Raw genomic sequence first — 14,780 nt, forward strand, 5'->3', positions numbered from 1 at the left:
TCATGAATAGCCCGACTCGGACAAGAAAAGTCAGAGCCAGCTCTGTCACTGAGATGCTGAGTGCGTTACCAAAGGCTTGAGGGATATGTCGGAAGGACAGTGGGGAAGAACATCAATAGAAGGCTGAGATTCTAGTAGAAGGATATGGTAATGAGGGGGTTCTGTCGAGATAACGACCTCAATGGGAGATTTAAAAAATGTCAAAAGGACATCCCAACAGCAGAGGAGGAATACGTACGCCGACGCGTCCATTTGAGGTTGTTAGGATGTCAGGCTGATGTACATCAAAAACATTAACATAATGTCGCGCGCTGACCATCGCACCTATATCCCGAGAAATTGGTGGTGTAGTCGACCTTCTTCGACCTGTCAGAACCATTACTAGTACAACGGCGACCTGGCTGAGTGGGAACGAAACGCAGAAAATTGAGTAACGTTGGCGTTGTTGAATAGGGAAATTCATCCAAAACAATAGGTTTGCAAGTTCTGAGTAATGAGGGAAGTCGGTCCAGTAAGATCGTAGGATTTTAAGTGAAGCAAGTCCAAGAAACCAAAGTTCCGTCGTTAGTGATGGTGGTTGCGGTGAAACAAAAGGCTTGGGCGGGCCGGCGGGTTCCACCTTGTGCCGACGTAGCCGACGTGCAAGCTCCTCTCCAACTCTCCCCTCGACGTCAACACCTTCTAACTCGAGCATGCCAGACGTAAGTACCCACTGAATCCCAGAGAGAAAAAAAAAACAATTACACAACCCATTTGCTAACAGGCTTCTGACGCACTCGCCCGTGATATCTTCGGAGGGTCTGATTCAGAACTTTCTTCTGACGAAGATCGTGTCGAAGTGCCCTCCCGCTCTCGTGAAGGCTCCAGTCATCCCAAAGGCCATCGTTCTATTACGCCCTCCGACGGGGAGGCCTCTGGCGACGATGACTATGTCGAGCGTGATGGTGCAGGACCTGGGCCCGGCAAAGCTGTCAAGAAGAAGGGAAAGAAGAAGAAGTCAGTTAGGATCGCTGAGGATAGTGAAAGGAGAGAGAGGAAAAGGAAAAGATCTTCAACTAAAAAGAGGGACGAGTATCAGGACATTGATTTGGACCAGCTGCCTCCTGAGCAAGGTGAGCAAGGTGTTTTGTCGTAATTCGGCGTCTCAACTTTTATCAATACAGCCTCAAAGATTCGCCTCAACCAAAAAATTGAGGCGGCTCTCAAATCTGGTCGTTCTAGGTCCTCCGTTTCCTCTCGTTCAAAACGCAAAAAGAACGACGAACAGATTCTTGACTCATTCGCTGATGATGAAGTTGCCCGCCTCAGAGAAAGTATGAATGCTGCCGTTGATGAGGATGCCAGAGTTCGGCAAGAGTGGATACAAAATGGTGGAGAGAAGGCTCCGGCCATGGCCAAGTTGAAAATGTTGGCCGAAGTTGTTGAAGTGTTGAGAAAGTGAGCTTCGCGCCCTCTTGAAAGCTAAACATTAACGTTTTCTTTTTCAGATCTTCTCTCGCTCAGTCTATAATAGATAACAACCTTCTCGATGCTGTCAAGAGGTGGCTGGAGCCTCTTCCCGACCGCTCCCTTCCAGCACTGAACATACAAAGAGAGCTATTCGCGCTCTTAAGGAAAATGGAGTTCATCGATTCGACTGTATTGAAGGAAAGTAGCCTGGGACCGTTGGTTTTGTTTTATACAAAATGCAAAAGGGTGTGTGACAAGCTCTCCATCACCTTGAACTCACGTTGATCTCCCCAATATGTCAGGTCCAACCCGACGTTCGGCGAACTGCCGAGGAGCTCATTAGTGTATGGAGTCGACCAATCGTCAAGCGTTCGGCGAGCTTCCGCGACAGAGTTATCCCTACCGCCCTTTCTTCCAACTCTATGGACATTGATGAAGGGGTTGGAGCCAGTCAGATAATAGGTGCGAGTCAAAGGTCCAGCCTGAATGCAATTATGGCGAAAGCCAAGGAGGAAGAGAGGGGCAGAGTGAGAAAGAACACAGTGGCGATTCCGCAGAGAAGCCTGGGTGGGTTTTTCCTGCTTTGAAATTTCGTTCTAGCCTATCTAACGGGCTCCACAGGTACTTATACTCTGGCGCCAAAGGCCAACTCTGGGCTACTACGTGGTAACAACCAGAGTGTCGACGAAGATGTTCAGAGAAGGAGAAAGAATGCCGAGAGGCTTAGAATGCTGACTAGGAAGGTCAAGGGTGGTACATCGTGAATGACCATTCCGTGTTCCTCAATGCATATCAGTGTCGTTTTTTTTTTCTGCCATTGTCTTGTACTATCCCCCCCCCCTCTCCATCCCACCACGACCACTACCGGCCGGATTCTTCGGAGGTGGTATTTTTTTCTCGCTTGGCAAACAATCGGAAGGGATGTAATATTTTTTAATCCAGCGTCACCGGTCACTCGTACTCGTCATCTGGGAAACTGCCCTGAAGTGAACTGCCCTCAGGGCAACAACTGCGGGCCGCTCGCTGGTGTGGGCGCCATCACGGACACGGATGTTGAATATGAATATGTTGCTCTTTGCGCACCAGCTGAGTCTAGCTAACGCTGGACGAGAAGCAGAAGTTGATGGATGACTACTACTATGGGCGTGAGTGTTAGCGTTGAATTTGGTCTCTAACCAGGACTCAGAAAGCTGGAGCATTTCCTGGTCGACTCCGTTGAAAACTTGATTCCTATTTCATCGGAGCGACCGAGATCGATATAACAGCCACGGGTTTGAGTCGATTATGAGGCGCTGGTCGGCAGGATCAGCTTGGCCTGTCAGTGTACTTGTAGCCACCACACGGCGTTTTGTTAGGAAACGGTTTATGACGGAAAGTTCAATGCGCACGTTTGTACACGGAGGCTGAATGTTGTTTTGTGGGACACTACACACTACTGCATACAAACTCGCTGCAGATACCCGCGGGCCGCGGGCCGTGCACAGTCCTGGATCATGGAACGAACCGGTATTCGCAACACAATTCTTCACTTATGCTCTCCTGATCCACCGTTGTTCTTCTGCTTACTCTTTGAAAATAGGTCACGCTACGGTACCTACAAATTTGATAAACGCGTTGAAACACCAATTTCCCCAACAAACTTTGATCATAGCCTTGTTCAACATCTACCCAATATTGGGCGTTGCGTAGGCCGACTGATTGGCAAAATTTATTGAAGAAAATCACGTAGAGAGGTTCAAGGTATATATGCATTCTACTACTGACCGATAGGTTACCATACTCATTTCTCCCCTGACGAATTCAATCCAGGAACATGCCTGGAAATGGACCGCATAGGCTATCTATTCAACGTTCAACCCTCACCTGGTATACAACAAACAGCTTGAGTCGCTGGCGTGAAAAGGCCGAAGTCATCCTCGTCGACTTTTGGCGAACAAAAAGAAAAAAATTCGACCGTCCCAACTCCCGAGCAGACGAAACGGACGACTTCGTGGAATGGTATGCATCGAGTTAACTTTTTGCCTCTCAAAACCTCCTTAGCAGTTAGTATGTGGGTAATTTGACACTACTAAAATAGCTCGGAAGCCTTCATTTTGGTCCTTTCAGTTGGTGGTGGATCTTTTCAAGTCCTCTGGTCAGCACACCAGATGTCAATGCATCACTCGTCTGCCGGGCAGCTAAAGTGCATTTTCAATCAAGGCTTTGACTAGTTCTACTTAAGCTTGGTCTAAAAGCCGCTCAGGGACGTTCATCTTGAAGATTAAGATATTCATCACAACTCGGAGAGGACCCATCCATCACGACGACTGCATTCGCTGCGGAAAAATAATCTTTTGGGCCGTCGACTGAATGACATCTCGTATCACCCTTCGACCTATCCAGCATTGCTCCTGCGTGCATCGAGGTCCTTCGATCTTTGTCACGATGGCCATTTGAACTTGTGATTCATCGCGCACAACATTGGAGTGACCTGATTTGCACTGAAGGTAGCCTCAGGAGCTCGAGGAGCGGGTGACTTTCGACGATATTACACATCCTTCGAGTTTACCTCGGTCGTTAGCACTTTTGGCTGTATATGTCTTTCCACCGTTCTTGTAACAGCTATGTATGTGCAAGGTTCATTCATAGGTAATTTTCTTGCACTAGCATCAGGATACTTGCATACGGATGATGGTATATATAGATCACTAGATCTCGGACAAATGAACGTCCCATTCGATGTAGATACTGCGGAAAGAAATTGATGTTTCACGGAGGGGATTTGCAATAAGCGGTCCGAGGGTCGGAACGGAAGGACGGGATGTAAATGTCAAGAACTTCGTTCATATCATGCAGTGGCCGTAGCCGGCAAGTTCAAGGACAAGTGGTAATCCAAGAAGAGCCTCCAAAGTTACCTATAGTAACGTTCTACATGATGACGGACACCAGAGGCGTCGTCAGGGCATGAAGTAAGAGGTTTTCGAGTTGGCTCGATATATATAGGTAACAATCATGGTATATTTGAGAGTCCGGTAACGTGGGAGAGACTATAGTCTTTGCGGATACATAGCCTCCTAAACCATAGGAGGCTATAATTTAGCTGGCGGCGGGATGTTGTGAACTCGGACAGCGCTAGAGTAGCTGTAAACTTTAGTGATTAAGAAACGGCGCCAGTGTGCAAATTGACGCCAGAGATAGTGTTGCTGTTGCTAATGTTGGCAGCCGGGGGTGGTGGAATTCCGGTATCAGAGCCGTATAGTACTAAACCAGAGACTCGGGACCGTGGTATAGATGAAACAAATCGCATTTTGAGCAGAATCTGAATGTTGAAATGTTTCATTCACAGTGTCAGTGGGAAGTCGAGGTTCAGGGAGCGAAAGACAGGACGTACGCCTTGAAGCAGGTTTATGCAATTGCAATATCGAGACCAGCGAGACGATAATAATCATCTTACAGAATCCCGATGATATGAGGATTGAAGGTATTCGGCCCCCCATGTTGCTTTCCATCGGCACATTCCAACTTGCTGTCCTGAGCGTTTCCCACTGGCAAGCTATGCGGCCGGCAATATCCTCCCGCCATACAGACATGCCGCGCGACTCGTGCTAGAAGCCTCTAGAACATTGAGTTTCCACAAGTAGGACCCCGTAAAAGGAGTTCAAGGAGTTCAAAGAACTATTGCCGAAGCTTGGCCAACCCCATGGCCACTGACCATGGTTACTATCTAGATTTCGGATGCTCGCGTCTGCATTGTTGTGGCATTTTCATCACGCAATGAAAAGGGGTCCAGAGTTACTAAGATAGCGGGAGATGATATCCAGACTGTAGCAAAAAAGGAGAGAAATTGAGCGTTGAAGTTGAAGATATCGCCGGCAGCTTAGAGAAGGGATGAAAACGCGTACCCGGTACCGCTTCAATTCCACGAGCTCAGCTCGAGTCTTCCTAAAGATCTCGGCATAATATCCGGAGTTTGTATGTAATCAAAGACTCGGCTTTGGAACCAGTGGGGAGGGGCGGGAAGAAAAGGTGGCCTGAACAGGTTGAGATCGCCGGAGAGGATGAACTTTGAGATTATATAGTACTATAGTGGTGGAGAAAAGTACGTAGAACGAGATATGAACCTGAAAGGCTTCATCAGGTTGTTAGTGCGTATGGGCAACATCCCCCCTCTCCAGCCGCAGTAACTTTTTGCCGCGCCATTGGCCACAAATTGTTCGACCGCTCCCATTCCGCTCGAAAGTCAGAAATTTCCATGACAATGTAGGGGTTATCGAGAGGGGCATGCCAGGTTCAAGAATCAAGGTAAACCCGCGCAGGTCAAATGTGGACATGCCTGGAAAGTTCAGGTCTGTCAACGGAGCACTGGCACTCAAACCTTTTATACCCCCGGTTTCTGGGCTTCGAAAAGCTGAATGACAACGAATGCGATGTGAGGTGCAAATTCGGATGGTGCGTAAAACAATCTCTCCTTTCAGCGAGTTGATTCCTGACAATGCCACTTCCGGAAGAATTCAGGCCACCAATCACAAATGGTGTGAAAATCGTAACGTTCATACAAAGGACCTAGTATGCTGTTAGGTCCCTGATGCGAACCTGAAAACGTGCAATTAGACGGTTGGTTTGCAACATGCGTAAACAGCAAGGAAACAGAAATTTACTTGGGGTAGCGTAAGTGAAGTGGCTTATTAGCTCTTCATCAGGGGAGCAGTAGCATTTTGGGATTATACTTGTCGGAAAAGCGGTTAACATCATATTCGACGTATTCAACCAAAAACATCTTTATAGTGAGGTGTATCGTCCTGGAAAGCGGGACCAGCTTCGCGAGATCGAAGTGAAAAACAAGGCAAGCTCAGCTTTGGATATAACATTTGGAGGGAATCGGTACACAACACTTTGATGTCCAGCTCGTTGGCACAGTCAAGAATTCCATCCAGAGCTGGAACATTTTTTGTTTGATGTCAGATGGAAAACGTCTGCAGATTGTTCGAGTAGACCAGAGTTGAGTCACAATTAAGTCAGAGATCGGCGTAGCGAACTTGCTAGATCAACTGCTAGGAGGACACATTTATGGGAGAAGTTCATACATAAAAGGATAAGGTTATTACGTAGCGCAGGACAAGAATTTCTCTGCACTCTTTAGCTGTAGCACCGAGGGCGAGACTGTCGTAGGAATACCGCAGGGATTTTTGAGAATAATCCACAACAGAAAGTGCTGAGTCCACGGTGAAGCTTCGGCTGGCACTGCACACAGAATAGTGTGGGTAGTCTGAGACCGACAGTGACTGAGAACTTGGGGTAATGGTCGAGAGTGAGGTGGTCATGGTTGGGAACATGGCGCCAAATTTCTTGCAATTGACATATTCATATTTGCCTTTGGCCTCTCTAATTGTAGAACAGGCGTCGAATACGATGGGAGATGTACTTATGGTGGACGAGGGGAAGAGAAGGGTGAGAGATGAAAGGAGGATATAAGAGAGGTGGGGTTGCCGGAGGCTAGGCCGGGCAAAGACTGGGTGAGGCGAGAAACCGTGATTCCATGATTCCAGACCAGAAATGAACGCCAAAAAATAGATTGATACCTCGTAGCGCTGTAGGGATGTGGAGGGAGGGGATAATTCGAGAAGAACGGCGTTCTGTCGATGCTGGGAGCGGCGAGACGCGTGAGGAGAACGTGAGCTGCGTGATTGCATCTCATCTTATCTCGGAATGACCGTCGTCACAACTTTTTGGATTACTGTCACAGTCACTTTATTGCTTGACCGCGTTCATCTTCGTGGAAGACGGTTGCATCCTTGAGCTTGAGGTTCGGGTTTCTCTTAATCCTTTGAAAATACGGTTCACTCATTTCCAGGTTTTTATTTCAGCAATTGATTATGAATAATTACACGGAGACATAATCTTTTGAAATAGCACAAAGGATTCTTTGATAATGGAGACTTGAAAGGAAGAACAAAACATTTGAACGCCTGCCACTGTCGACCATATGAACACGGACCTACCAATCAATCTCTTTGATTATTCATTATTCCCTTGCCACTATCGTTTGGCGATTGAGCCCTATTGAGCGACGGATTCGGACGAGATAGATTGTGTTAGGTTTGAACGCAATATGGTCCCTCCATAAATAAAGGTTCGTTGCTCCTGATCTCAAATCCATATTTCCTTTCTTTCCTTACTCAAGAGCATCTGGCCTCTTCTTCTTCTTATATATCCTACTTATCTCAACACGATGAACGGGTTTCCAACTACCACCCCTTACTCAAACGGCCCATACCCCGTCGGACAGGTTTCCGACGTTATATACGGTAATGACACGACTTCCTTTCTGTACCAGCAACAAGGAAGTCACTACGGCCACCAGCAAGAGGATGTCTTCTATCATCAATCTCAGCCCAACTGGGACGCGTATCATCCCAATAATACCTATCATAATAGCGATTCTAATTACCACCAGCGAAGCCATGCGAGCCGTGGACGCGACTGTCCTTACCCTGTATCTCCATCAACTTCAATCCAAGCACCGGCTGCGTATTCACGCCACCCTGGTGGTGGCGTTGCACCTCTTGTGGACGCTCGAAATGCTCATATACCACCTCTTTATACAATCAACGCTCATTCAACTACTTCAAATACTAGCCACACATACTCTACCGGACATGGTGCTGGATACGAGACGTCGAATCCCCATGGCCACAGTCATAAACACGGGGACCAAGTATGTACGGGTTCATCGAACGTTTACTCATACTTAGCAGGCATCTAGCTTGTCCAGCGCAACCGAAGCTCCTCCATCTCGTCCAACCATTCATCTCCTTATCCTACTCGCCGTCCGTCCCAATCTTCTGCTCCATTCACTGGACCCGCCGCTCGCCCACCGCGGAAAGTGAACTACAATGATACGCGTTGTGTCATGAAAAGCGCCCGTGGTATACCTCTCGGCCCCACTAACCATATTATCATTCCCCAACAGCCCTTCTTCGACGAGAACCAGATGGCCAACCTTGAAAGCTTCCGACAAGAATCAGTCTCGTTTCAGTTGGAGAGATTCCCTGAACTTGGCGTACGGATATCCGACGCCCTGGGGGATGAGCCTATCCTCGTAGGAGGGAATGATATGGTTTTCGACAAGGATGTATATAAGGAGATCAAGTTGAGGATCTTGGTGGGCTCAGAGCTTCTTTCGACCCGATCCAACGTACTCATCTGAGCTCTTGCTGTTAAAAGTGGCCGGGATATTCAAGATTTCCTTTCGAGAGGCGTCTCAAGACCCGCGATACGAAGGCTTCTCGGTCTCTTGTTCTGATGTTACTCAGTCGGGCCATTGCCGATTTCATCAAACATGTCAATCATAACCGTATTCCCGTCGAACAAGGCTTTGAACGTTGGGAGGTGTGTTCATGCTGATTATCCGTGGGTGACATTATTTAGTCCACTCGCCTGGATATTTAGGTTGGCATGCACCGGCCATCGATCACTAGTAAGGATCTCTTCGTTACCGGCTTGATACACCGCGGTGGTTCCAATTGGCAGCCTGAGATTTGGTGCCCGAGCAACCGAGCCAATTAATTTCACAATACATCAGTCCTTCCTTTCTAATTTCGCACTTTCATCGCTATCCTAGTTTTCCGGTTGCTATCTTCCGCTTCATTGCTATCGATCGCTCATTGTATTTCAAGTCCGATAATAAATACCAGTTTCAGTTACCCTATACCGGTATACCCATAATGTACGCAACAAATTTCCCTTTGCACATTCTTGGATCACAGTTTCTCTGGCGTAGAATGGGTGAGCTTAGCAATTTCCGCATCAATAGCGACCGGCGTTGTGGTTGACGCCCAGCGATTCACGACCTTGCCCTCCTTGTCGATCAAAAACTTTTCAAAGTTCCACTAGAGAAGGAGAAAACGTGAACAAAGTGGTAAAATAACGCTTTTACAGACTAGTATTCGGATACTCACCTTTACCCTGGCTAAACCCAAGATACCAGACTTTTCGGTTTTCAACCATTTGAACACTTCATTCGTGTTGTCTCCGTTAACATCCGACTTTTTCATCAAGGGGAACGTGACTCCATGGTTTACGGTGCAAAATTCTGCTACGCCTGCGTCGTCAAGCGGTTCTTGTCCACCGAACTGTACAGAGTAATGTAGGAATCGGATGAGCATTTGGAGAGCTTGATACGATGAATAAACGGACCTGGTTGCATGGAAAACCCAAAACGACAAGTCCTTTATCTTTATATTTCTCGTGGAGCTCCTGTAGACCTGACGTTGTTGAGGTTTCAATAAGATTGACACCCAGATCGGAGTGAAGTGCACCTTTGTATTGAGGAGTAAAACCACTGCGTTGGTTCGAACATGAGCATGGTGAATCTAATTCAGAAATTTGGTGACTAACCATTGTGAAGCGGTGTTAACGATGAGGACGACTTTTCCTTTCAGGTCTGCAAAGTCGTAAGTTTGGTTGTTGGGTAGCGTAGCTTTGAGAGAGTAAAATCCAGATTGGGACATGATATTATGAAGCAAGCGATAACGGAGCCCGCTGAGAGTCGAGAGACTTGGACGAAGGTGATGGTAGCAAGGTCGATAAGGAGCTCGATTAATTCGCAAAAGCTGATTGCTGATGCATCGCTGAACAGGCCATGGCGTGATCATCGTTTTGAGAATAAGCTTAGGCACATCCGGGCACCGGCAGGACAGATGATAAAAGTATCACATGCAAGGGGTATACACTTTTGTACACTGCAAACTCAGGTAGCTAACTACTCAATGATTGAAGGGAACGCTGCAAATCCTTCCCTAACCAAGCCTTTAAATCGTCTGGCCCGTCGTTTGTTCTTGGGAAGCGCCAGTTCAAACGATAGGGATCGTAATAGTCTGTGATAGTGAGCGGCCTTGCGCGACAAAATAGTATGGAAGGCATGGGTTCCCAACCTACGAACCATATGGAATAAGGAGAGCTTCTCAAGATCAAGCAAAATGCTCCTTACCACACTACATCGGCCTTTTGTATCGAGATGGACGCCAGATTATCTCTGGCGACTTTGTTAAGAGTCTTGTTCCGGATGGAGACGAAACAATAACTGAACATTTGCTTGACGGTCTCTGCGAAAAGGATCAGGTTGTGTACCAAACAGAATAATACTAATACTTCACGAACCGTGAATGAAATCCTTGTTCTTCTTCGCCTTAGCGTCCCAGTGACGAAGAAAGCAATGCATCTTCAGCGCTGCGATCAGAAAGTTTTGGTAAACGTTCATGAAAACAGCGTTTTCTGAATTGAGCTGAGGATCGGTATAGATAACATGGCTTCTGGTCTTTGCAAGGCTTAACAGGTCCAACGTCAGCAATCTGCGCACTAACCGTAGCTCTTTTGGTATTGAAACCTACAGCAGCATCTTCCGGCGGAATTCACTTCCTGATTTCCACGCTCTGTTGACTGTTAGAGAATCGCGAAGATCTTCGAAAGTATGTTAGGAGAATCGGAAACAACAATATCAGGAGGCACTCACGACCACCATGATATCGGGAGTAGTCGTTATAAACCGACAGGTCCTTCATAGCGATTAGATAACCACACCATGGAAAGCATTTGTCCATGGGTCCCGTTACATTCATCAATTCTTCGTCGTAATCGAAGTTCGTCAGCGTTTTCCCCTTCGAAATAAAGCACCCATACTCAGGGTGACCTGCATCATTCCCGTCAATCCTGTATCGAAGAATAAGCTTGAAGCTTCACCTTTGGACATCATGTCGACAAATTTCCTTGCCTTCTCCAGCCGTGTAGTAACATAGAGATAGTCATCGACATTTCTCAAGAGGGCCTGTACGGATGATTAGCACAGGAAGAGCTGACATTTAGAGTCAATGCCTTACGCTTTGAGGATCCTCGGTGAACCTTCCGAACTGTCGTTCCATGTCGCCGTAAAAAAACGAACACAAGATGGTGGATAACGTTGACCCTTGAGGAATACCAATCATCTGACGGTAATAACAGTTCCCAAACTGGATACGATAAGTATAAATACCCGTTATTTCGTACAAACGAACACACTTTGACGATGTTCTCCTTGATGTGCTGTTCGAGGAGATCGAGCAATTCATTCTTTCGCTCGAGGGGACAAGTGACCTGGATATTATTCGTTCGAGCCATGCTCGATTTTCTCGTGAATGAGCTGCGCTCACCTGGTCGACAAAGATCGTATGCCGGAGTGCATTGGCTAAGTCTGTAGCGTACTTCAGAAAGTGAGGTTGGTCTCCTTCGGGCCATGCCCTTTTCCTGAATAGTGTCCTAGGCTTCTCCATGACCGGACTGACTTGAGCGTATTTTTGCATGGAATACGTATCCTGAGGAAGACTCGGTATATGCAAACGGATGACGATCGAAAATTACGCACCTCAGAAATGATTCCTCTCAGAATTTCGAGCAGTTTCGTTTGGTCGATAGTATCAAAGCAAGCTTGGACATCGACCTTTGCGAAGTAAAGTCTTGGCCTTCGTCAAGGCTTAGCGACAAAGAGAGCGATCATATAAAGAAAGCTCACAGGCATCCATCAGAGTTTCGTGATAACCTCAGCTTGTACTCTTTCAGCTTGGAGTAGTGATTATCAGTACTGAAACACGCTGCCCCCACTAAATGTGGTTGATTTTCCTGTTTATCCGTCAATCAACGATCGCGGGCACGATGTTTGACTCTATACCTTTTCATACGTCAATATCTGCAACGCAGCTTGCAAAAGAGCATTGATTGACAGGTTACTACCCTATGCGGTGGGTTAGTTTGTGGTTGAGTGACTATAGCACAGTACAAACCAAGGTAGAAGAAGCTTGCTTGCGTCGCAAGTTGACTATTGGTCGGACTCCGAGCTCTTTGGGTAACAAACGAACAAAGGAAAACCCGAGTTTACGCTGGTTAAGGATTGCATAGGCCTCTTCGTCCTCAATCTTCTTGAACTTTTGGGCGCTGAGATCCTTGAGCAAAGGCGCACAGAGAACGTTCCAATCGTCGTGGCGGAAGTAGAGTAATCGATTGCGGAAAGCGGACGATTCAGTGACGTAGAAGGTTGTCTGTGAAACTCGATTGAAGTTGAGTGAAGGTAAGAACGAATTTGGGCCTTACCCTGATCAAAGAAATGATAAAAGAATCGAAAAGCCAGAATATGAAATCCTCCATCAATTCGCGACGCTTCAAAGCGTCTGTCGCAGGAACCCTGAGCTGCTTTTGTCCATCTCCTGGAGGCAGAAGCCAGTCACACGCCGTAGTGCTTAAACCTTGGAGTACATGATGCAACGAAACCTTGTCGTACCGACGTGCTGTAATAAACGTCTTGATATCTAAGACATGGTAAGTTGAGGGTTTGACGGTGAAGAGTGCAGAACGTACGGCGACAAATCTGCTTGAAATTATCTTTGTTACCCCAGAACGCCTTGGGGATGACCAACTGCACAATTAAGACCACAAAACGGTACACCTATTGGAGGATTCAGATAATAATGAGTTGCGTGAATATTGTAATACCTCTCCATGTGGACAACAGAACTCAGCAAATTGAGGTTTTCGTTTCGCTTCGCGTTCCGCTTGCGTGAGTCCTATTGGCAAGATTGAATTACCTGCCGTATCAAGAGAGCTATCAGCCCCATGCAGCTGAGAAAGCACTCTGTTCTCGGATATCATTTCCTAATGGTAAGAAGATCGTTAATGGGTGCACAACTCATCGGAAAACATACACACCAAAATTATTGTGCCATTGATCTCGCGATTTTTCATCTGGCACGTTTGATAAGTTTAGTTCAAGTATCGAAAAATCTTGAATGTACCTTTGAAGGGCAACTGCCATCTAACAACTTTTTGTATTTGCATTTACCATGTCTCCAGATCAGCTTGTCCAGTAATGGCAGAATCTGCTTCACCCGTTTCGGAGTCTTAATCGTCGCATTTTCTTCCCGTTTTGCGCTGGCCAGTTTCTATCTACTTTGTTTATATCTCGGTTCGGTCCACTGAGAAGCAAGTAGCACCTTGATGTCACCATCACGATCTACAAAGTCTGGTACTTTGTACGCTTCCCGTTCCGAAAACTTGAAGAACTCGAAAGAACTTGGCATTCCGTATTGTCGAGGGAAGACATACTTCGCTAGATGACGAACATTCCGCTCCTGTATTTTTGAATCTGGATCTTTGTATTTCTGAGAGGAAGTTTGTCCCGGAAACGGGTTCTCAAGCCGGTTGAGGATATCTTGTAGGGCTGTATAATCAGGTACTAACTGGTAAAAGAATAAACTTACGAATCGGTGACAACCCGATCATGATTTGATGGGTACCCTTCGAGAACATCGGACGCGAATAAAGTACTCGCTGTCGGATTAGTAACACTTGAACAGGAGATCGTCTAGAAAACAAGATTTAATTTCAGGTTCAACCAACATTCGGTACAAAAAGTACAGACGTTGTAGTTCCGACACCGGCTTTTGATGCCTTAGTGTTCTTTCTTGGATATATTTTGAGGCGTTTTGTGGGCCGTTCGCCACTTGGAGGACCAAGAGCTTTACGTTTCTGTATCGTACGCGTAACGGTATTGAAATTGGAGTCTCTTGGCGCCACAGATCTTGGTTTTAGTAAAGAGTACAAAGGCTTTCCGGTCATTTGACAGAGACAGCCGTTCGGTAGAGAAATGAAAATGGACGCCTTCGTTAAGAGGTGACCCATCGCTTGCCCCCCAATCCTAATTATATTGAGTGAGAAGAAGGGAATTCGCAAGGCAAGCCTTACCTCTGAAGCAAAGTACACCATTCGGGGGCATGGAGTGCAGTAACCAATGTGTTAGCGAAGTCATTGGTTACAGCACCGTTGAGGAGCTGTCGTTACTTCACTTCGTATTTAATTTTCCATAAAGCGAAGGGCTCTACCTTATAGCCCAACGTCAAAAGATTCCACTTCTTCCCAGTAAGCAGACGACCTTGGGAGATTCTAATTACCTGAAATAGATTTAGTCGGGCGTGCAGTCAATGGAATCCCTCCTACCAACTTCACCAATAGTCAGGTATTCGTCCACGGGTCCCAAAAAATCATTCGAATCCAATGGAAGGTCGTGATCGCAAGCAACATAGGAAGTCGCAATCAAATTCTGATACGCCGAGTTGTCATCCTCCTTCACCAATGGGACTTGATCATTGAGGGTTGCGAGGTAATCTTGAAGTTTTATTACATATTTGTAGTAACTCTCGAGAAGAGATACTGTAGGTGACTTGTTTGCCATTGCATGCGAAGTGAAGCTGGTGAAGCTGGTGAAGATGCACGAATCCGTGAAATATCGACAACGGTGGGACTGGACAACGCGCAGTGTCACAAATCACGAG

General features: G+C 46.6%; 5 protein-coding genes across 5 annotated transcripts; 3 read left to right on the forward strand and 2 right to left on the reverse strand.

Annotated features, from left to right (window-relative positions):
- Positions 1 to 623: 623 nt before the first annotated feature.
- On the forward strand, positions 624 to 2,473 carry E1B28_011136 (uncharacterized protein). Its single transcript, XM_043156136.1, has 6 exons — positions 624 to 701; positions 764 to 1,112; positions 1,164 to 1,437; positions 1,488 to 1,695; positions 1,752 to 2,016; positions 2,071 to 2,473. The coding sequence occupies exons 1-6, from the start codon at positions 693 to 695 to the stop codon at positions 2,211 to 2,213; spliced, it is 1,248 nt and encodes a 415-aa protein (XP_043005921.1). The 5' UTR covers positions 624 to 692; the 3' UTR covers positions 2,214 to 2,473.
- A 5,184-nt stretch (positions 2,474 to 7,657) lies between these two features.
- Positions 7,658 to 8,191, forward strand: E1B28_011137 (uncharacterized protein; the record flags this gene model as incomplete). The annotated part of the gene is made up of 1 exon (XM_043156137.1): positions 7,658 to 8,191. One exon carries the CDS (start codon positions 7,658 to 7,660, stop codon positions 8,189 to 8,191), a length of 534 nt encoding a protein of 177 aa, XP_043005922.1.
- A 147-nt stretch (positions 8,192 to 8,338) lies between these two features.
- On the forward strand, positions 8,339 to 8,994 carry E1B28_011138 (uncharacterized protein; the record flags this gene model as incomplete). The annotated part of the gene is made up of 3 exons (XM_043156138.1): positions 8,339 to 8,590; positions 8,653 to 8,817; positions 8,878 to 8,994. The coding sequence occupies 3 exons, from the start codon at positions 8,339 to 8,341 to the stop codon at positions 8,992 to 8,994; spliced, it is 534 nt and encodes a 177-aa protein (XP_043005923.1).
- A 194-nt stretch (positions 8,995 to 9,188) lies between these two features.
- E1B28_011139 (uncharacterized protein) lies at positions 9,189 to 10,082 on the reverse strand (the record flags this gene model as incomplete). Its single annotated transcript, XM_043156139.1, has 5 exons — positions 9,189 to 9,317; positions 9,387 to 9,560; positions 9,625 to 9,692; positions 9,747 to 9,769; positions 9,826 to 10,082. 5 exons carry the CDS (start codon positions 10,080 to 10,082, stop codon positions 9,189 to 9,191), a joined length of 651 nt encoding a protein of 216 aa, XP_043005924.1.
- Positions 10,083 to 10,145: 63 nt separating this feature from the next.
- E1B28_011140 (uncharacterized protein) lies at positions 10,146 to 14,760 on the reverse strand. Its single transcript, XM_043156140.1, has 24 exons — positions 14,450 to 14,760; positions 14,331 to 14,399; positions 14,194 to 14,279; positions 13,871 to 14,146; positions 13,710 to 13,813; positions 13,443 to 13,660; positions 13,245 to 13,391; positions 13,159 to 13,194; positions 12,946 to 13,104; positions 12,811 to 12,868; positions 12,547 to 12,761; positions 12,240 to 12,494; positions 12,128 to 12,190; positions 11,972 to 12,078; positions 11,825 to 11,921; positions 11,613 to 11,774; positions 11,482 to 11,556; positions 11,304 to 11,432; positions 11,167 to 11,251; positions 10,940 to 11,116; positions 10,818 to 10,887; positions 10,588 to 10,754; positions 10,418 to 10,532; positions 10,146 to 10,361 (listed from the first exon to the last, which is right to left on the reverse strand). Exons 1-24 carry the CDS (start codon positions 14,678 to 14,680, stop codon positions 10,190 to 10,192), a joined length of 3,273 nt encoding a protein of 1,090 aa, XP_043005925.1. The 5' UTR covers positions 14,681 to 14,760; the 3' UTR covers positions 10,146 to 10,189.
- Positions 14,761 to 14,780: the final 20 nt, after the last annotated feature.

This window comes from Marasmius oreades, chromosome 7 (assembly GCF_018924745.1).
Source record: "Marasmius oreades isolate 03SP1 chromosome 7, whole genome shotgun sequence".
NCBI classification, from domain to species: domain Eukaryota; kingdom Fungi; phylum Basidiomycota; class Agaricomycetes; order Agaricales; family Marasmiaceae; genus Marasmius; species Marasmius oreades.